The following is a 21671-nucleotide window of genomic DNA, read 5'->3' as shown; positions in this document are numbered from 1 at the left end:
GATAGGCCAGTGATCCCTAGCCATGTGGAGACCCCCTCCCTGCCTAAGGCATCCGCTCTGCTTTCTCAGGCGACGAGGCCCTAGGTGACAGTGCAGGACCTCACCTTTAGGATGGGAGCCAGGAAGACAGAGATTCCCGTCAGGATGAAGACGATGATGCCGGTTACTCTCTGTTCCCTGGCAGAGAAGAACACATGGTCAGGGTGTACCAGGAAATGCCTGGCAACTACTCTGGCCCTCCTGCCCCTCTGTGGACACCTGAAGCTTGTGTCCAAGGCCATGGCCTTGAGGGCTTCTGCATGAAGCTCTGCCTGGTTGCCTGAGGCCCAGCTGAACCATATGTGGGAAGACAGGCGGCCCTTGACTGGGGCAAGGGCATCTTGCAGGGGCATTGAGGGAGGCCGCTTAGTGTAGTGGCTCGTAGCTGGGGGGCTTGAGCAGGACTGATGTGGACTGGATCCTGGCTCTGCCACTTGCTAGTTATGTGGCATTGGGCAGGAGCCTGCCCATCTTGAGCCTCAGTATATGCAGATAATAATGGCACCTATTGTGAGGATACATGCGAGATAAAATGCTATTACTCTGCCCTTTGATTTTAAGATTTCGTTTTTGTGGGGCACAATGAATGAGGATCTGGGGAAGAGGACACCAGCAGAGCAGGTGTCAGGGGTGGGAGGCAGGCGAGCCCTGCAGTCGGGCAGAGAAGCCTCATTCGGGCAGGCTGGGCGGTCCAAGTATCTCAAGATAGTGGGAGAAGTTCTTAGGGCAGCCACGTAGGAGAACGCCAGGGTTTGGTGTGGTCTCGCCCTGGAGGCCCTAAGGGGCTGAAGATGTACTTCTCTGCCTACCATGGGGCGTGAGAGAAGAGGCAAGTGAAGGAACAGGAGTGACAGGCAGGGCCACAGACTGGGGAGCGGGGGTGATCCCAGGACAGCCTTCTGGAGGAATAGAGACTGAGCAGGACCTGAACCCGCAGGAGGGCCATCGGGGCAGTAGGGGCCTGGAGGGTCTTGAGGAAGAGGAAAAGGGCAGGACAGCACGAAGCCTTGTGGGGACCTTGGGTGGCCGATGAAGATGAGTGTCTGGCACGTGTGCATATTTATGGATGGGGTATGCATACTGCTTGGAGCCCAGTAGGTAAAAAGCCCCACTTAGAGCTGGACTTCTGTCTCTCTCCTTCCCTCCCTCCAGGGATAGCACTCCTGTCCCTGTGGTTCTTGGGCCGTCAGAGCGGGGGCCCTTTTTGTCCAAATCCTTTTGTGGCAGGCAAAGCCATCTTCCCCTCCCCGAGTGGGCCCCTCCCCATTGGGTGATCCCTAGGCCCTGACCCCTCCTACCTGACTCCCAGAAACTGGGGCTGCTCCCCAGGGGCACTGGTCTCTGTCTCCATCTTGAGGCTGTCGATGTGGGCGATGGAGATGACCGTGGCAGCCACGTACCAGGGGAGCCCCATAAAGGAGCACAAAGCCATGAGGATGCCCACCCAGAACAGGTCCAGATGGTAGCCGGCAGCCTTCTGCAGGAGCGGGGTTGGGGGGAGGGAGAAGTTTCTGGGGAGCCAGTTCCTCCTGGATGCAACCATTCTGTGGAACATGGTTCAAGGCCCCCCTGCCTTCCAGAAGATACTGAAGGGGCCTGAGGTGCTCCTTGCAAGGATTGCAGAGGTGGGTGTGTCCTGCCACCCCATCTGAAAGGGTGAACCGCCTAAGGGGTATGGGTCATAGAAGAGAGGGATGTTCAAGCTTGGAGAGGCCCTGGGTTTGGGTCTCTGGGGAGAAGGGCCCAGAAGGTGGCCACAGGGTCTTTGCGGTTCCTGAGGGGCCCCAGCTGGGACAGGCCACACCTAAAGTGGTCCAGACCTGGATGGGGGAGGGGGTGACCCGAGTCTTCTCAGGCTCACAGGCTGGGTGGGGAGTTGCAGAGACCAGGAAGGCTAAGGAAGTTCCTCTGCCTCAGTGTTCTAGGCCTAGCCCCTGTCAGGATCTGCTGATTCTCATAAGAACTCAAGGTCACTTTGGGAAAGACAGAGAGCCTGTGCCCAGTGGCCCAGCCTAGTTTGGTCCTGGTCCTCAGAAAGTCACTCCAGCCCTAGTGGCCTTACCCACATCTGGAGGTCACATTTCCCCCTCAACACACCAAGTGGGAACTCTAGTCTCTGTCCTCATATTTTCCTGGCCCAAAGTACTGAAAGAAGCATCATGTCCTTCCTTCGCTCCTTCTGACTTTGTGGGAAGAAAGAGGTTATGCCTCTGCTCCTAGTACCGGCCTTACCTTCAGTTTGTTCTCCTTCCGGTTGACAATGACGGCAGTGATCTGCTGGTCCATGAAGATCAGGATGGTCACCAGCAGGGCGGGCAGGATGCTTGCTGGGTATACCCACCACGGGTTCTTCCCAAAGGGGGCCACGAACCAGCCTCGGTCAGGCCGCGTTGGCTGAGTGGGAGCAAACAGAGAGGGGCCCTTTCCTCTCTCCCTTGTCCCAGGGCACTTGTCGCCTGGTCTGCTGTCCCACCTCCTCAACTTTCCCTGACTTTGGGTACTTTTCAAGTGCAATCTTTTCCCTTAAACACCTTAGGTAGCTGCAACTTTAGACTAAATTCAGACATGGGAAGGAGCATGCATGCAGACAGTGTCTGTAAAACTAAGGAGGTAATTTGCTGCAACAGCCCTGGGGTTTGTCAGGAAACATGGAGGTGAAGGTCAGAGGGCAGCCAGGAGAGAGAGCACAGTCACCTGCTGCAAATAACAAACAGCAGGAATAAAGAAATGGGTGGGCCCAGGGCCAGCTGCTTCTGCCTCTCCTGAGTCGCCTGTCTGGGAGCATTATAGAATTGTCTATAAAATGCTGAACATCAGTTCAGTCCTGCATGTTAAGAATGAGGAGAATATATAAAAAGACTTTGTCTCAAAAAACAAACAAACAAACAACAACAACAAAAACCTTAAAGACAGGGAGGGTAAGTTCTAGAATCTGGACTCCCTACTCTGGTGAGATCGTTGGTGCTCTTTTTTTTTTTCTTTCTTTCTTTCTTTTTTTTTTTTGCTTTTGAGACAGAGTCTTGTTCTGTTACCCAGGCTGCAGTGCAGTGGCGTGATCTCCGCTCACTGCAAGCTCTGCCTCCCGGATTCACGCCATTCTCCTGCCTCAGCCTCCCGAGTAGCTGGGACTACAAGCGCCCGCCACCACGCCCGGCTAATTTTTTTGTATCTTTAGTAGAGATGGGGTTTCACCGTTACCCAAGATGGTCTCAATCTCCTCACCTCATGATCCGCCCACCTCGGCCTCCCAAAGTTCTGGGATTATAGGCGTGAGCCACCGCACCTGGCCGGTTGGTGCTCTTATGAGGGAGTAGGGCTGAGTTTAGCTACAAGCATATGTCACCAGTTCTAACTAGTGGGTAATTTCTAAGCAGTGGTTCTCAAACTTGAGCATACTCCAAGTCACCTGAAGGGCTTGTTAAAATGCAGATTGCTGGTCCCACCCCCCAGCTTTTCTGATTCCACAGGTGGGGCCGAGAAATTGCATTTCCAACGAGTTCCCTGTGACTGTGATGCCATGATATTGGTCTGAGGACCACACTTTGAGAATCACTGTTCTAAGGGATCAGTTTCAATGGATCCCATTTGGCCCAGCTTATAGATTGCCAGAGGTCAGGGAACTGGAGACACTCAAATAGGAATCAAGAGGCTTCTGCTGGGTTGGAGGGTGAATTCCAGTGCCTTCCTCACCTCGTGACTATAGATCAGGATTTCCTGGTGAATATGTTACCCCTCACCGCCCTACCTCAAAGGACTGGCTCCTGGGAGCCTGTGTTCAGGAAAGGTGGCACACAGAGAACTAAAATGGTCTCTTGGCCAAGAGGAGAAGAGAGTTTGATCAGCACAGAGGGGAAAGAATCTGCAGCTGGTAGGCAGGCAGACTGGATGCCCAGAGCGAGGGAAAGGGGCAAACCTTGATGACACTGGGCACATGCAGCTTGGGAGTTTCTAGGCCAAAACAGGCATCGATTCCACAGAACATCAGGATGGAGAAAACAATGGAAAAGTCAGCCACCAGGGCCCGGACCTGCAGACAGGAGATGAGCAAGTAAAAGAAGTGAGTAAAGCACCCACCCAGCTCCAGGCAGCCCCAGTCCTCAGGCAGCAAAGAGGTGAACTATTACAGTCTGGGCTCTGAAGGCAGCAGAACTAGGCTCAAATCCAGGCTCTGCTCCTTGCTAACTGTGTGAGCCTGGGGAAGCGTGTCATCTCTCCAAGACTCAATTTCCTTCTCTGTAAGATGGAGATGATGGTAGTATCTCCCTCAAAGGTGTAAGTGAACTGTGACACATTTAGAGTGCTTGGCATATGGTGGTCAATGTGGGAGCTGTTACGATCCATATGGCCATGGCAGCCACTGCTGAAGATGTGTTCTGGTATGACAGTCTGAACTGGGGCACCCAGCAGGTATGATGAGGGCAAGGGCTGGACTCTGAAGCAAACCTTAGTTCCTACAAGCCTGTGACAGGTTGTTGTACCCCACCTGGGCTAGGAGGGAGGCTCCCCAATTCCACTGGGGATCATTGGCTACTCTCAGACCTTTTGTCCACCAAGAGTCTCTTGTTCCGCTGTTTCTCAAGAGGCCCTTCCTAGGCCAGGTTCTGAACCTGGAGGCCCTTCTTAGACCAAGTTCTGAACCTGACCTTCCTGCCCATTCTGAATCAATGTCCTCCGACCTCCCCTCCAAACCAACTCTATGTCCAGAAGTCTCAGGACAGATGGTCCCCCAACGTCTACCCTGTGGCCTTTTTAATATCTTTTCAAAGAAGGCAATTTGAAGGGCAGGGGCAGGTGACAGTACATTGACTTCATTCCCTGCATCCCCCTTTTCTCTTTAAATTTGTTATTAACATAACATATGTAATTGGTTAAAAACCCACATAGTGGAAAATACTTATGAGGAAAAGCAAAGTCTCCCACCTCCCCTTTTCTCAATTCAGCCCCGCCTTCCAGATCTATCCACTATGTCTGCTTGATTTTACTTGTTCCAGAGGTTCCCTCCATGTCATTAACTAATATGCATATACTTTAATATTTTCATTTACTAATTTAAGGGATTATCTATTGATAAGAATTTACCTTTACTTACACTGTGCCTCCTGTCCTTTCCTTATTCCTAATCTTTGATAGTTAATTTTAAGCTCCTATGGGTTTCCTTTGTACTTTCAAGTGATAATAATTAAACATCTCCTTCCATTAGCTTTGGCTAATATCTCTCATTCACCATCTTGCAAGGTGAGGACCACTGCCTCTATCCTCCTACCACCTCTCTCCTCCTCCCCTCTTCCTTCCTGTGACACCTCCACTTTGACCTTTCCATTGTCGAAGCTGAGAACAATCATTTCTTGTTCCGTAAACACATGGCTTGTGTGTTTTATCTGTAAGTCAATTCCAAAAGTTGAAAATTAGTAACAGCTTTATATTATCATGATCATATAAATATTAGTCACAGCAGAACCAAGTAGTGTGCTGGGTTTATACTTCCTTTTCTATAATATTCCTAGCATATACATCAAAACCATATGAATGCTTATTAAGTTAAACCACATGAACTTGACTTTTTTTGTAGGTTGAAACAGTCAAATATGGGCAACTTCATATGGTCCAACCTAATCAGAGAGTGTCAGTTGCTCTCCAAATTGGATGTATCTGTCTACATTCCCACCTACTGCTTTCCATCTCCAACATCCGGTGTCCCAAGACCTTCATCTGTCTACCAATCTGATGAGTATAAAATGGTGTGGCCTCATTCCTCTCTGCAACCGGAAATTCCAGAAGGCAACTGAGCAATATTTTTTTTTTTTTTTTTTTTTTTTTTTGAGACAGAGTCTCTCTCTGTCGCCCAGGCTGGAGTGCAGTGGCGCAATCTTTGCTCACAGCAAGCTCTGCCTCCCGGGTTCATGCCATTCTCCTGCCTCAGCTTCCCAAGTAGCTGGGACTACAGGCGCCCACCACAACGCCCGGCCAATTTTTTGTATTTTTAGTAGAGACGGGGTTTCACCATGTTAGCCAGGATGGTCTCGATTTCCTGCCTTCGTGATCCGCCTGCCTGGGCCTCCCAAAGTGCTGGGATTACAGGCGTGAGCCACTGTGCCTGGCCCAACTGAGCAATTTTTAAGTAATGTGACGGAAAAAATGTTGTTGGCACAAGAATTTCATGCCACATGAATTACTTTTCATCCTGTAGGCAACAGATAGATACTCTCAGATACAGTGACTGCTTGAGAATTTTTACATAAGAGGAGATTGAGGGATGTGCTCTGGACTGGAAGTGGGCAGGAAGGAAGAGAACTTGTCTTGAGGGTGCATTTGTGTTGTAAGCAAACTATTTTTTTACTCAGTTTATATACTGTGAAGCTTCCTAAAGCACCTTTTATTTAGTCTTTAGAAAATTTGGGAAAAATTCAACTATTTATATCAAAGATTTTATCATTATGATTAGTAGCAGTAGCAGCTGTAATACTTAGTTAAGATGGCTTTAGGAGACTGCTAATGGAGTTTACGGTGGGAAAGAGTTGCTTAAATTCTTCCGAGTACCCCCCACCCCACGGCACAGTTACTGCTTATGTATGCAAGTGCTGTTTTAATAAATCTTTTATTCCAGCCACAAACAGGTAGAAAATAAAATTTAAAACAGCAGTTAGGGCTGGGTGCGGTGGCTCACACCTGTAATCCCAGCACTTTGGGAGGCTGAGGTTGGGGGATCACCTCAGGTAAGGAGTTCAAGACCAGCCTGGCCAGCATGGTGAAACCCCGTCTCAACTAAAATTACAAAAATTAGCCAGGTGTGGTGGCAGGCGCCTGTAGTCCCAGCTATTTGGGAGGCTGAGGCAGGAGAATCATTTGAACCAGGGAGGCGGAGGTTGCAGTGAGCCGAGATCATGCCATTTCACTCCCACCTGGGTGACAGAGTGAGACTCTGTCTCAAAAATAATAATAATAATAAAATAATAATAACATAGCAGTTAGCATTTACGACAGTATAAAAAAATCAAGTACCTAGGAATAACTCTAACAAAAAATGTTCAAGACTTAAAGATCAAAATGTATAAAACATTATGGAGAGAAAGAAGACCAAAATAAATGAAGTATACTGTATTCATAAATCAGAAAAACTCAAAATTTGAAAGACGTTAATTCTTCCCAAACAGAGGCAAAGATAATCCCATCAAAATTCCAACAAGTTTTCATTTTGGTGAAATTTAAGATGATTCTAAAATTCATGTGGAAATGCAAAGGGCCAAGAAAATATTATATAAAAAGGACAAAAGGGGAGAGCTTGGGAGACAAAGATATAAAGACTTATAAGCTACAGAAATGAAGACTGTGATACTGATATATAAATAAACTAGTGAAACAGAATAAAGAACCCAGAAACAGACCCTGTCATATAGGAATATTTGATATATGGCAAAGGAAGTATTGCAAAGCAATGGAGAAAGAATAGTCTTCAAAAAATACTGGAACAATTGACTATATAAAATCACAAAGAAACACTGTCTCACAGTACACATCAGAATCAATTCTGATGGATTGTAGATCTAACATGAAAGGAAAAACAATGAAGCTTTTAGAAGGTAACATACAAGAATATCTGCTGTCAAATATTTGCCTTGAGGAAAGTTTGATATATTCAATTACAATAAAACTAAGAATTTCTGTTAATCAAAAGATGCCATTAAGGATGTAAAAAGAAAAAAACAGTCACAGAGTGGGAGAAGATTTTGCAACACATATAATCACAAAAACATTTCTACCCAGAATATATAACAAACTCTTGCAAATCAGAAAGGCAGACAACCCAAAATGTGCAAGAGATTTCAACAGACACTTCCAAAAAGAAAGGCAACTGGGCATGTGGCCAATAAACACAGGAATAACTATATTTTCAACTTCATTAGTCATCAGGGAAATGAAAAATTTAAAAAACACAATGAGATACTACTATAGACAAAGACTAAAGATAAAAGCCTGACAATACTAAGTGTTGTCAAGGGGACCGGCCAACAAGGGAACACAGTTCTCTCTGACTTAACTTGAAAAACCCCAGTGGGCCAGTGCTCGCATGGAGTCCATCCTGTCGGTAGACCAGAACCCTCTCTGGGGGACTCAGCAGCTGTCTGACTGCAGGTCCCCTCCTAACTGCAGGGTGAGCTTACCTTGGTAGGAAAATAGCGGCTGAATTTGAACTTCTTCAGGGTCAGGGTCATGGAGTATGTCCCAAAGAAAAGGATGAAGGACATGAGCGCCAGATCTGGGATAAACTTGCAGGAATTCCCAAGCAGGCGCCCGCCGTAGCTCAGACACTCCTTCTTGCTCAGCAGGGACCAGTCCAACGCTGTGAGGTTAAGGGGGTTGTACTTGGAGACCAAGCACAGGAGAGAATGGGTCAGCATCTTCCTGATGAGTCAGCTGTGTCCTTCCCACTGCAGTCCCCAGGCAGCCAGCATACCTTCCCACCCTCTGAGGGACCCCAGCCCTCCTGTCCATGATGGTGCCCTCAGCAACAGAGTGATGTTCCTGGGGACGGGCTGGTTCAAGGAATGACAAGCTCCCTAGGAAGATTAGGAGCTCACATGTGTTTCTTCATTGTGTTCTAGGATGCACTGCTGTGCTAGCAAGTAGGAAAAGTGCAGAGGCAGGATGCCTTTTCCCTCAGCAGGCCTGGCTCCCATCAACCAACCACAGGTCCTGTGGACGCCTCCTTCCTGGAGTGTCTCATCTTTATTCTCTCCCCTCCATCCCTTCTGTCACACCCTTTCATATATGGGGGATCACCTCCCTTGTCAGTCCCCTCTTGGGTCATTTCAGCCATTCCCCACCTTGGTGTCTCAGATGCCTAAAATCCAAGGCATACACAACAGTGAATTTTTATATATAAATTTATTTATATATACATATATAAATTTATATATATATATAAATGTGTACTGTGAGACACACTCTGATGTGTACTGTGAGACAGTGTTCCAAGCTCCACCCTCACCCCGTCTTAGCTGGCCTAGCCCACCCACTAGCCTCTGCACAGGTTTTGTGCTTTTCCTCTCTTGCCCTTCTGTCTATGCTGTTCCTTCAGTCTGGAATGTGCTTTTCTCTGCTGAGCCAACTTTTTCCCAACCTTGAAGACCAGATCGCATTCTACTTCCTCTTTGAGGCTTTTCTTGGCCTCTCCAGCAGCCTCCTTTCCTGCCTTCAAGATTGATGTACACATTTGGCCTATATTTAATGCATGGTACATTATGCTTTAAACTTATGCTTATGCTTATGCTGTCCCATAACTTTTCAGGTTCTTCTCTACAAATATATTAAAAACAAATTTGAGGACAGGTTCTGTGTTGGTTTCTTAGATGTCTTTTTTAGCCTTCAGTGCACATGGCCCCTTGCATATAATAGGGATTCAGAAATAGGCACTGACTGATTCCATTCTTTCTCTCTCAAAATTTGATACTTGGCCAGCCTGGGCAACATAGTGAGACTTTGTCTCTACAAAAAAATTAAAAATTAGCCAGGCACAGCGGCTGATGCCTGTAGTCCCAGCTACTCGAGAGGCTGAGGCAGGAAGATCACTTGAGCTCAGGAATTTGAGGCTGTAGTGATGATACGATCACACCACTACATTCCAGCCTGGGCAACAGAGCAAGACCCCATCTCAAAAAAAAAAAACCCTAATCTTTGAAAAATATTAAGTTAAATTGCCAACTAGGATGTGTGTAGGCAGAGCAGTCAATTGCCTAGGCAGGAATAACTTAAGAAGCAACCTTGGAGACAGTAAAAGCTCACAAATGTCCCCCAAGTCCTACCAGGTGCTACCTTCATCTGGAATTGAACTTCTATCATTAAGCCACTTAGGCTGGGATGCTGGCTCCTGAAGACCACTGTCATTACTGGGAAAGGCAGACCATACCTTAGGCCCCAGAGACTAAGGTGTGCAAAGGACACATTAGATTCATTGAGGAAGAAACACTAATAAACTCTCTGGGGCTGGAGAGTGGCACTGCTGGAAATTGGGGGTCCTAGGCAGAAAGAGAAGGAAGAAGGCAGAAAAATGAATGGGAGGCTTTGCTTACAGCTTTGTGAGGCTCTATTTACCATCCCTCATCTCTACTTCCCCTTCCTTTGTGTGCGTGTCTTATTATTATTATTATTATTATTATTATTATTGAGACAGGGTCTCGCTCTGTCACCGAGGCTGGAGTGCAGTGGTGCGATCTTGGCTCACCACAACCTCTGCCTCCTGGGTTCAAACAATTCTTGTGCCTCAGCCTCTTGAGTAGCTGGGATTACAGGTGTGTACCACTACACCCAGCTCGTATCATATTATTAATACACATGAGGGGGCCAGGCGCGGTGGCTCACACCTGTAATCCCAGCACTTTGGGAGGCCGAGGCAGGCAGATCACTTGAGGTCAGGAGTTCGAAACCAGCCTGGCCAACATGGTGAAACCCCGTCTCTACTAAAAATACAAAAAATTAGCTGGGCGTGATGGTGCGTGCCTGTAATCCCAGCTACTCAGGAGGCTGTGGCAGGAGAATTGCTTGAACCTGGGAGATGGAGGTTGCGGTGAGCCAAGATCACGCCACTGCACTCCAGCCTGGGCAACACAGTGAGACCCTGTCTCAAAAAAAAAAAAAAACGCACAAAAAAACATGGATTTAACAGAATGAGGCATGTTTTTAAGTGGGATGTTTACAGTATATACCTAAGAAAAAAGTGTTCATTTACAAAGCTCTGCAGGTGACCCTGACGTGCAGCTGGAGTTGACCTCTGCAAGTCTGGGAGGCCATAAGTTGGTCTCATTTCCAAAATCTTTTCTCCCTCCTCCTACAAACAAAAGCACTCAAATGTCTAACATAAGAGGAAAGGACTTACCAGAGAAGCGTTGGTGTCTGGTGCCAATGGGGCTGAAGCATTGAACACGGTTGTATTCACTGTGGATGAGCACATGACACGGGGCAGGGTCAGCAGCTGTGGGGCTGGGAGCTGCATTCCCAACCCCTTCCCATCTCCTTCCAGTTCCTTAGAGCCAAGGCCTGGCTTCCATTGTGAGGGCAGCTCCCTCTCCACCTTCCTCACTTTGCCCCAGTTAGGGAAGGGCTGGTGGGACAGAGCCTGGGCCACAGCTCTGACAGACCAGCTGGGCCAGGACAGCACCTGCCTGACGACGAACAGCTGGTTTTAAAAACTGAAATAAGGAATCTGGAGCCAAGACAAAGTGCTAAGACAAACTGGAGGATAACGTGCCTTGTGAATCTTCACTGGCCACTGGGCTTTTAGACTTAAAAATGTTCAAAGAACTTACTCTATGCCATGCCCTATGCCAAGCCTTTATATATATTCATTTGTTTAATTCCCAGATCTTCACCAAGTATGCCCACTTTACAGATGAGGTAACTGAGGCCCAGAGAGGTTATGTAATTCATCCAAGGTCACACAGTTCATACTCGGAGCCATGATCCCATCCCAGAAAGGCTGGCCCAGAGCCTATAAACTTCCCAGCTCTACACCATGAACTTCCCTGCCCTGTTCACCTCCACAGATATGTCCCTTCCCTTCCAGCCCTCTTTTTTTGCCCAGGCTGGAGTGCAGTGGCGTGATCTTAGCTCACTGCAATCTCTACCTCCCAGGTTCAAGTGATTCTCGTGTCTCACCCTCCAGAGTAGCTGGGACTACAGATGTGTGCCACCATGCCTGGTTAATTTTTTGTATTTTTAGTAGAGATAGGGTTTCACCATGTTGGCCAGGCTGGTCTTGAACTCCTGACCTCAAGTGATCTGCCTATCTCAGCCTCCCAAAGTGCTGGGATTACAGGCATGAGTCACTGCACCCAGCCCATATGTGCTTTTTATTAAAGGTCAGCTAGGCCTGAAATAACTTGTTGCTTTGATATCTTTTCTAATCTGCCAAATGCAAGTTGAGGAAAGTTAAACCAAAGTCCAGGTCCTGAAGCAGAATCGGGAACCCAAAGGTGCTGCTCTCAGTGGCTCTCTCTGCATTCCTTGCTGGGTACTTCCCTACCCTGGCCTCAGTGTCCCTAACTGCATGTGGATCAGATGACGGTCTACAGGGAGAGTTTCAAGGAACCACTGTTGCCCATCTCTCCTTTCCATGTGGACCCTTCTGCTCCCCCGTTCTGCAGTCTGTCCTTCCTTTGCTCCTCATTCACAGGGCCAGGCTCCCCTGGGATGTGGCCACCCATAGGAAATCAGGCTTTGGAGGCCTGCTGCCCTCTCTCTTCTTCCTGAACTGCAAGGGTGGAGGCAAAGGCCAGGCCCACCTCACCATCCTCCTCTAGTGAAGGCAGACCAAGCAGTCCCTCTGCAGCACATCTGGGGAGAGAGGGAGCGGGCCCGCCAGCCAGCTTGCCGGCAATATGTCTGAAATGCAGTGTAAGCCTGATGTGGCTCCTGCTGGCTGACCACAGTTGGTTAGAAACCCAGAAAGAAGAAGAGGTGTATCTTGGGGCCTCTCCCAACCTCCAACAAGCTGTCCACAGGGCGATGTGGCCACAGGGCCCTGCTACGTTGCTCACTCCCAGGCCTGCTGACGCTGGGTGGCTAAGGAATTCCATCTTGACCCAGGGCAGAATATTCCTAGAAGCTCTACAAACCCAGAGGTTTGTTAGGATTGTTCTGAGGAAGGCTTCATTTATTAGAAATTGGGGTTCTATTGCCTTTCCTCACATCAGTGACCAAAAGAACATGATGTGCAATTAATGATGGAGACAGAGAAGCCGGGCAGGAAGGCTGGCTCAGGGCTTCTCATTCAAATGCTAGAGAACTCCTGGCTGACGCTTGAGCCTGGGGAGTTCAGATGTCTTTTTCACTACCCAATGTCTTCAGACCACCTTTGATGTCTTCTGCTTATGCTTATCAATTCTTTTATATCGAGAACTCTGTAGGGTTTATCTGAAAGCCACTTGAGATGAATATGAAAGAAATATAACATGGAAAATTTCAGAAAGGGTCCAAGTATCAAACATTTTAAAATTCCAGTGTTTACAAAGTGGTACTCACTTGGGATTGAAAGCAGCCAAATCAGTGTGTGCAGCATTCATAAATAGAATACAAATCAGTTACAATGGAAGCAAAAGCAAATTGAAAGAGAGTGCCCCCAAACAAGCTTTTATGATGAAGAGTGACAAAGAGTGAGAGTATACTATAGTAAGACTGGGCTTCGCAGTAAAACTAGGAATATGGGCCCATTACTAAGTAGGTGGCCCATGGACTGGGAAAGAAACCCTCCACAGTTCGTCCCCCTCATCCCAGTCTCCTAAATGTGTAGAATTTTCCTTTCCATGTTATCTTAATCAAAACTAACTTGTCCTGGTTCTAGTTCCTTTACTTTCTGTGAAGAAACTGAAATTTTAATCTTACTGGGGTTTAGTGGTCAATAACGGCCCATTATTACTAACAGTTCAATAGAGCAATGGTTCTCAAACTTGAGAGTGCATCAGAATCAATTGGAAGATTCAATATACATCTGGTTGGACCCTACTCCAGAGTTCTTTCGCTTGTTTGTTCGTTCCTTCCTTCCTTCCTTCCCTCGCTCCCTCCCTCCTTCCTTCCCTCCCTCCTTCCCTTTCTTTCTTTCCTTTCCTTTCTTTTCTTTCTCTCCTTCCTTTTCTCTTTCTTTCTTCTCCTTTCTCTCTCCCTTCCTTCTTTTCTTTTCTCTTTCTTTCTTTCCTCCTCTTCTCTTCTCTCTTCTTCTTCTTCCTCCTCCTCCTCCTCCTCCTTGCTCTCGCTCTCCTTTTCTTTCTTTCTTAGAAATAGAGACAGGGTCTGGCTATGTTATCCAGGCTGGTCTCAAACTCCTGGGCTCAAGTGAAATTCCTGTCTCAGCCTTCTGACTAGCTGGGACTACAGGTGTGCACCACTGTGCCCAGCCAGAGTTTCCGATTCAGCAGGTCTGGGGTAGGAGGCTAAGAATTTGTATTTCTAACAAGTTCCCTGATGCTGCTGGTCCAGGGACCACATTTTGAGAACCATGACAATAGCATGACCCCAAAGAATGAGGTGACATCAGGCACCTGGGCAAAGCCAGAGGGGAAGCTATTTGGGAACAGGTGGCTTCATTATGTCCCTCATAATGCACCTTATATGATCCTATGGCCCTTGTTCCTAGAGCACCCCGGGTTTGTTTTTTCCTGTGTATAGATGATTCTCAGAATGGCCAAAGTGGCCAGGCATGGTGGCTCATGCCTGAATTCCCAGCACTTTGGGAGGCCAAGGCAGGCAGATCACGAGGTCAAGAGATCGAAACCATCCTGGCCAAAATGGTGAAACCCTGTCTGTACTAAAAATACAAAAATTAGCTGGGTGTGGTGGTGCACACTTGTAATCCCAGCTACTTGGGAGGCTGAGGCAGGAGAATCGCTTGAACCCAGGAGGCAGAGGTTGCAGTGAGCCGATATCGCGCCATTGCACTCCAGCCTGGGTGACAGAGTCAGACTCTGTCTCAAAAAAATAAATAAAATAAAAATAAACAGAATTTGGATTTTTTCTAAAAGAGATCAAGGATGTGTGCTTCTAGAAGCTATGTTTGTGTAAAATTTACGTCAATGCAACACTGAATCTACAGTCTAGAAGATACAAGCACGTAGGAGGGCCCTGATGGGGCTTCCCCACAGAGGCAGGATTTGCTCCAGGGCAGAATGAAAAGGGCCTGCCTGCAGGTAGGATCCCCTCTGGGCAAGCAACATGCCTTGGCTCAGAACAAAGGGTAGCATCACCTGTCATTAGATTTTAGTGGAATAACTCAAAATTAATGACAGAAAAAAAGAAAGAAAAAATAAGTCTGGACTTCTTTACAAAATCAGTGCAGTCACAGAGAGAAGGGGTTATAATCAAAACTGAACTCTCTGAAGGCAGGACATCTTTATCTTCCACAAGGCCTAAAGTAGGGCATACAATAATTGTGCAGCAAATATTTTCGATTGACTTATGATTGATTTTTTTTTACCCGTAGTAATGTATTAAGGGGCTGAACAACCCACTATCCACTTATTTCCTTCAACTCAATTGGGGTATAGATTTGGAAACCCCACAGGAGTCCCAGGAGACCACCAGGGCCTGCATTGAGACCCCTCTTTTACAGCCAGGGAAACTGAGGCTTGGCATGACCTTGGGTGGTCTCTGGACCTCAGTTTGCTCTCTGTGAGTCCAGCCTTGGTGCTTGGAGATGTGTGCATAGACCTCCTGCTCCTGCTCTGCAGCACCCTGGGCACTCTGGGCACATCCCACTGAAAGCTCTTAGGGGCATGATCATGACTATGAAGGAGGCTCAGATGCTATGGGAAGCCCTAATTTACAGATGACAGGTGTTTTGGCCAGAAAGTAACTCCACAGGAGTGGCACTGGGTGTTACCAGGTTGACCCCATCTGTACAGGGATCCTTTTTACAATATCCTTGGCAGATGGACATCCAGAGAGTGTCCAAGTAACTTGCTACCAACCAAGGGGGCCGAGAACTCCCATGGTGGTTAACGCCCACCACTGTAGGTTCTTTCCTAAATTCAGCCAGCATCTGGCTTCCTGGAGCTTCTGCTCCCTGTTCCTCATTCAGCTCTACATCCTGTGGTTTCAGAGGGTGAACACAGCTCCTTTGTGACATGACAGTCCTTCTCTCATAACTCTCATATTCATAAGAGGCTGAATAAGCCCCGGTTCTCCAACTGTTCTCAGATGGCATGGATGACAGAGCCTCCACTCTGGACATGTTTCCATCTGTGTGGATGTCCATCCCTCAGGTGTGGTCTCACCTTACACGGTATGTGGCCACACGGGCAGCTCTGTCTTGGGGAGAGCTCATCGTATCATGACTTGATGTAGCTGGGCGGGACTTCAGGCACCATCAGTTCTATCTCTGGCCTGCAGCAGGAACCCCTGAGTGGCACTCCTGATAGGTGTGGCCTCCACATTACCCTACACTGAGGCAAAGCATGCCTTACTCCTTCCTAGGATATCCCTGTGCCCTCCTGATGACAACCCTGTGACTCTTATTAGAGCTACTGTCCCCTTGGTTTCCTTCCAAACACTGGGTTCAAGACCCTGTATTTGCTCCCTTGGAACTGTAAGCCCTTGGCTGAATGGCCCCTCCCCAGCAGTAGGAGTAGAGAGCTGTGGTGAAGGATCAGGGGGCCGGTGGGGTAGGTGAGGGCCCACGGCATGTCTGGGGTTACCGGTCACCTGTGTCAGGGGCGACACACTCGCACTTGTAGGTAGTGATGAAGTTTGGCTTGAAGTCCATATTGATAGGGTAGTACTTGAAGGCACCGATCATCTTCTTGATGGCATCATAGATGAAGATGAAGCTGATAAGGGTGGAGAAGCCCTCCTCGGTGAAGCGGGTGATATATTTGATGATAAAGCTGGCATCTGTGGCCACTAGGATAAGGCACTGGACAGCTGAGTGTAGGCCAATCCAGAGGCGGAACTCCATGTAGTCCAGGCCATTGCCTCTGGAAGGCAGAGGGGAGGTGAGGGGCCTCCAGCCCAGGGCTCCTGGCTGTGCTTGACTCCTCAGACTCATCCTTAAGTGGCTTATCTGTCCTCCTGTGGCACTGATGCCCTCCCAGGGACTGTGAAAGACTGGGGACAGGGACAATTCTTGGGCACAGTTGTCTGATCTTTGAGATTTCATGGGGGTCCAGTGTTCATCTTTATAAGAATTTTTTTTTTTTTTTTTTTTTTTGAGAAAGAGTCTCTCTCTGTCACCCAGTCTGGAGTGCAATGGCGTGATCTTGGCTCACTGCAACCTCTGCCTCCCTGGTTCAAGTGATTCTCCTGCCTCAGCCTCCTAAGTAGCTGGGATTACAGGCGCCCACCGCCACGCCTGGCTGATTTTTGTATTTTTAGTAGAGACGGGGTTTTACCATGTTGGCCAGGCTGGTCTCAAATTCCTGACCTCAGGTGATCCGCCCGCCCCAGCCTCCCAAAGTGCTGGGATTGCAGGTGTGAGCCACCACGCCCGGCCAAAAAAAAAAAATTTTTTAAAGATCTTATGGAGGAGGCAGGAAGGTGCCAAGACATCTCAGTGCCCACAGTTGGTAACAGACACCAGAGTGAGTGAAAAACAGGGAATTTTGAAAGAACAGGGTTGGAGCAGCCCTTGGAAATGGTCTGGTCCAAACCCTCATGTTGTAGAGGAGGCAACTGAGCCTGGAGTAGTGATGGGAGCTGCCTGGGTCTGGGTGTAACCTTCTGACCTTCAGCCCAAGACTTCATACACTATACTGCCTATCAAGTCACCATTGCTCACAAACTGAGTGGTGTGAATTTTCTCCTCTTGTCGTGGCTGGTCGTCCCTATGGGCTGTGCCAATATGCACTAAGATGTCTTAAAGGCAGGTAGCTGGCAGGAGTCAGGAGGGGCCACCTGGTAGCCCTTCCCATAGTTAAAGATGGCTTTGGCACCACCGCACCACCACCTACCCTTTGGGCCTATTCCCCTGCCCTAGCCCTAGCATACTGCCCCAAGTGCGAGAGCAGGCACTGGGGGCCACCAAGGGACACCTACTTGCTGAAGTCGAAGAGGAGCTTCTCAAAGATGAGGATGGGCCCCGTGCTGCTGAGAATGATGAGAGGCTGTCCCGAGAAGAGGCAGAACAAGGAGCCAGCCATGGCAGTGCCCAGGAAGCTCTCCATCACTCCCTGGGGGCACAAGGAATGTGTGGTTCAGCATAGGAAGGAGAAGCGGTCTCTACACACAGGCTGCAGCCCAGTGATCTCTCCACGGGCCCAGGCCACAGTGTTTATCCTTCGTTCTGGGCCCTTTCCTCCCTAAATCCTGTTCTCCATCTCCTACACCCTCCACAACTTGCCACCATGGCCATTGTCACTCTGTTTAATTCCATCTAGATAAAGGTACCATGTGACTTCCTTCTGGCACCCAGGGCCTAGAAAACAGTGGATGTGCTTTTCTCTGTGTCCATTCTACTCCCAGAGGACAGCCCATTTATCCATCTGATTATTCATTCATCTAAACATCCGTTTGGTGCTTTTAGAGGTCAGATCATTCATTTATTCAAAGTCCGCTGAGTGTCTGCTGTGTACCAGGCATTGTGAAAGGTATTGAGAACCCATCACTGAACAAGATAACATATCTTCATTCTAGTGGGAGACACAGGTAAGTAACCAGGCAGTTCCCATATAGCAGGGTTTCTCAACCTCGGCACAATGGACATTTTGGGCTAGATGATTCTTTGCTGTGGAGGGTCTGTCCTGTGTATTGTAGTGTGTTTAGTAGCATCCACAGCCTCTACACATTAGATACCAGTAGGAACCCTCCTCCCAGTTATAACAATGAAAACTGTCTCTAGATATTGTTAAATGTCTCCTGGGGTGAAAATTGTCCCTGGTTGAGAGCCACTGCCAAGAGGTGTGCTGGGATAGGTTTAGGGTGCCACAGGAGCACACAGTAGAGGTAAAGATGTAGTCAGGAAGGCCTCCCTAGAAGTAGATAAGTGGAAGCTGAGATCCAAAAAATGAGCAGAGAATTGGCCAGGGGAATAGGGTTAAGTGGAGTGATAAGAAACAGTGTCCCAGGAAGAGGGAATAGTGTCTAAAAGGTCTGGAGCTGAAAAACAGCATGTACTTGAAGAACCAAAAGATGATCAGGATTGATGGAAAACAGAATGTAGAATGGTTGGGGAGGGTAGGAATGCTGAGAAAGAGAATGCTGGGAGATGAGGCGTGAGAGCCAGGTAGGGCCATGTGGTGAGGGCCACATGGGGCAGCTGGGACTTATGAGTCAAGGATAATGCTTAGTTTCTGGTGTAGACAGCTGGGTGAACCATGGTATCACCTGCTGTGCTGGGGAAGGGCAGGGAGCAGCACGTCAGGAGGGAAGATAAGGGACGCAATGTCAGCTGTGTGAATTGGGGGATCCTGAGGGGCAGCCATGGGGAATCCTGAGGGGCAGCCATGTGGACATGCCCAAAAGGCAGCTTGACAAATGGGTCTTCTCCTTGGTGTACTGAGCTTTCCAATGGCTCTACTTTGAAGGCCTCCATTGGAGAAGACCCTTGCCTAGGAGATTGGCAGGTGTCTGCTGAGCTGTTTTCCCCAGGGAGGCCTGAGTTGTTGTCATGGCAACAGCTTACCATCCTTCTAAAAATGTCTTAACTCCAAACTAAGAATTCAAGGTTAGTTTTTAAAAAGTGTGGGGAGAAGGCCACAATTAGCACTCCATTAATTGTGCTGATTAAATTCACTCCAGCATCAGTGGGAAAAGTACCAAATAACACAGCAGATGATTCCCCTTAACGGTTTGACCTATTTAAATAATCATTAAATTTGGTCTTTAGTAATGAGATTTAGCTTCAGATCTTTTAATATTGTCTTATTATATTATTATTACTTGAAGCGTAAAGGATTACAAATAGTGATGGCCTCAACCTGGATGGTAGATGAAACCTTGGTTTTGGGATTACAGAATGAAGCTTCCTGCTGCCACCAGGTGGCGGCAGATCTTACTTTTACACTCAGGGCCCCAGCTCGCACACACCTGATAATTGTCGGTGGCATCCCCCAGAAGCCCACCAAAGGTGATCGCGTTGGTGATACAGCCGAGGTAGATGAATAGGATGGCAGAGATGGACTGAATGTGGAAGCCATCATAGAAGTCACTTGGGAACCAGGGCAACTTCCTCTTGATATCCAGACACAGGCCACCGAAGAACCTGCTCAAGACAGGCCCAGGGGCTGCTTTCTCACCACTAACACCAGTGCAGGGGCAGGGCTATTTACAAGAACTTGCAGAGTCTGGGGCGAGGAAAGGAACTTGACCAGGGTGGATGGGGCAAAGATCTTTCCACCAGAACATTTAGGGCCAGGGATGAATTCCTGTAGGACTGAGTTTGTGGTTGGCACCACCCACATTGGGAAGGGTGGACATAGAGGGTTTTGGAGAGGGAAAGTCTGATGGGAGTATGTCCTGGGGTAGACCTAACATTCCATGGAGAATGGAAGTCCTGGGGTCCACAGATGGTGGTCCTCCTCACATCCCTAACCATCTGCAGGGTGCCTGCTCTTGGTGAACACAGGAGTGTCTAACTTTCGGTGACAGAAGCATCCCAGATTATAACAGATTCATTAAGAACAGATCCTAAACGTTATAACTGGTTGGTATTTGTTTGTTTTTTGATTTTGCTATCTGGAACAGCTGAGTGGGAGATTTTAGGTTTGGAGACATTGTTTACTGGGATTGCTATTCCCATAGCCCCTAATGCAGTCCTTAGCATGGAGCAGAGTTTCTCAACCTCAGTTCTGCTGATATTTTGGACTGGATACTCCTTTGCTGCAGGGGCTGTCCCACGCACTGCAGGATGTTTAGCAGCTACCTACTAGATGCGAGTAGCATCTCCCCTCTCCGGTTGTGACAAACAAAAATGTCTCTGGACATTGCCAAATTCCCTGGGCTTGAGGGTAGGGGGACTAAGGAGGGCCAAAGCTGCTTACAGTGAGAACCACTAGTATAAAGCCAAGGGCATATAAAACATGTCTTCATTCTCAAAGTCATGATTTATATGTAGATTTTCAAGGCCACATCCTTTCCTAAATCTAGATCAACCTGAATGACTCCAAGAGCTGGAAAAGAAACCCAGGCCAGGAGAACTTTCTCTTATTTTCTTTAAAAAAAAAAAAAAAGTTTTTGAATAGGTAAATTAAGTTTTAAAAAAGGTACTGTTATTGAGTTGTGTCCCCCCAAAAGATATATTAAGGTCCTAACATCTATGTAACACCTATGCAAATGTAATCCAGTTTAGATTAAGTCATTATGGTGGGCCCTATTCCAACATGACTGGGGTCCATACACAAAGAGGAAAGTGCTCTGTGAAGACAGACACACAGGAGGCCATGTGGTGGAGAGGCAGAGCCGGGGGTGATGCGGCTGCCAGCCACGAACACCAAGGACTGCTGGCCACCACCAGAAGCCAGGAGGAGGCCAGGAAGGATTCCACCTGGAGCCTCAGGGAGCACGGTGGTCCTACCAACACCTGCTGTGGAACTCCTGGCCTCCAGAACTGCAGGAGAGTGACCTTCTGTGGTTTTAAGCCACCTAGTTTGTGGTACTTTGTTACAGCAGACCCAGGAAACAGGCACCAAAGGATATCTAAGAGAAAAGTTTGGGTTCCTCTCCTCTTGTATGGGTCTCAAATTCCCCTCTCCTGAGGCAACCCTTTTTGGGGATCCATGATGGGGTTCAAGGGCTCTGGGAGGGAAAGAAGGCAGGGGTGACCTCGAGTGGGCACTACAGACCATGGTTGGGAAAAGTCCCTAGAGGGCAGCTGAGAAGGGAGAAGTCTAAAGGACAGCAGGGTCACTGGGAGGCCTGGGGTGGGCACCTTCCTGTCCAGATAAGTTCCTCCCCGATTTCATGCATGGCTGGCATCTCTCCATCATCCCCGCTGCTTGTTCCGCCGGCCCCGCCACTGCCAGCCCCGCCGCCACTGCCACCACCACCACCACCTCCATTGCCTCCTCCAGGAGCTCCGCCGCCTCCTCCCACAGAGCCATTCATCTGGCCCAGCTCTGCTAGGGAGAACACAGATTTCCTGGAAGAGAAGGGGGATGAAGGAGAGTGGGTCCCCCAGAGCACCCCTCACCTCTCCAACCAAAATTATGAAATATCTT

At 48.2% G+C, this 21671-nt stretch overlaps 1 protein-coding gene across 11 annotated transcripts in view; it reads right to left on the bottom strand.

The window, feature by feature from the left end:
• SLC4A5 (solute carrier family 4 member 5) overlaps positions 1-21671 on the bottom strand; it is a 145006-nt gene that overhangs the window by 14892 nt on the left and 108443 nt on the right. For 6 of the 11 annotated variants that reach the window (XM_054678546.2, XM_016948816.4, XM_054678548.2 and 3 more), the window contains 10 exons: positions 21383-21592; positions 19543-19717; positions 17554-17687; positions 16225-16496; positions 10910-10968; positions 8199-8399; positions 3953-4066; positions 2272-2433; positions 1338-1516; positions 105-177 (listed from right to left, as the gene is read on the bottom strand). In XM_054678546.2, the coding sequence (XP_054534521.1) occupies positions 105-177; positions 1338-1516; positions 2272-2433; positions 3953-4066; positions 8199-8399; positions 10910-10968; positions 16225-16496; positions 17554-17687; positions 19543-19717; positions 21383-21592 (1579 nt within the window). Of the gene's footprint in view, positions 1-104; positions 178-1337; positions 1705-2271; positions 2434-3952; positions 4067-8198; positions 8400-10909; positions 10969-16224; positions 16497-17553; positions 17688-19542; positions 19718-21382; positions 21593-21671 lie in introns of all 11 variants that reach the window. The other 5 variants (XR_010149095.1, XR_008546458.2, XR_010149094.1 and 2 more) reach the window with 3 other exon arrangements.

The sequence above is a fragment of the Pan troglodytes genome, chromosome 12, assembly GCF_028858775.2.
Source record: "Pan troglodytes isolate AG18354 chromosome 12, NHGRI_mPanTro3-v2.0_pri, whole genome shotgun sequence".
NCBI classification, from domain to species: Eukaryota; Metazoa; Chordata; class Mammalia; order Primates; family Hominidae; genus Pan; species Pan troglodytes.
Note: the sequence above shows the minus strand (reverse complement) of the source record. Positions and strands in the feature narration are given on the sequence as shown.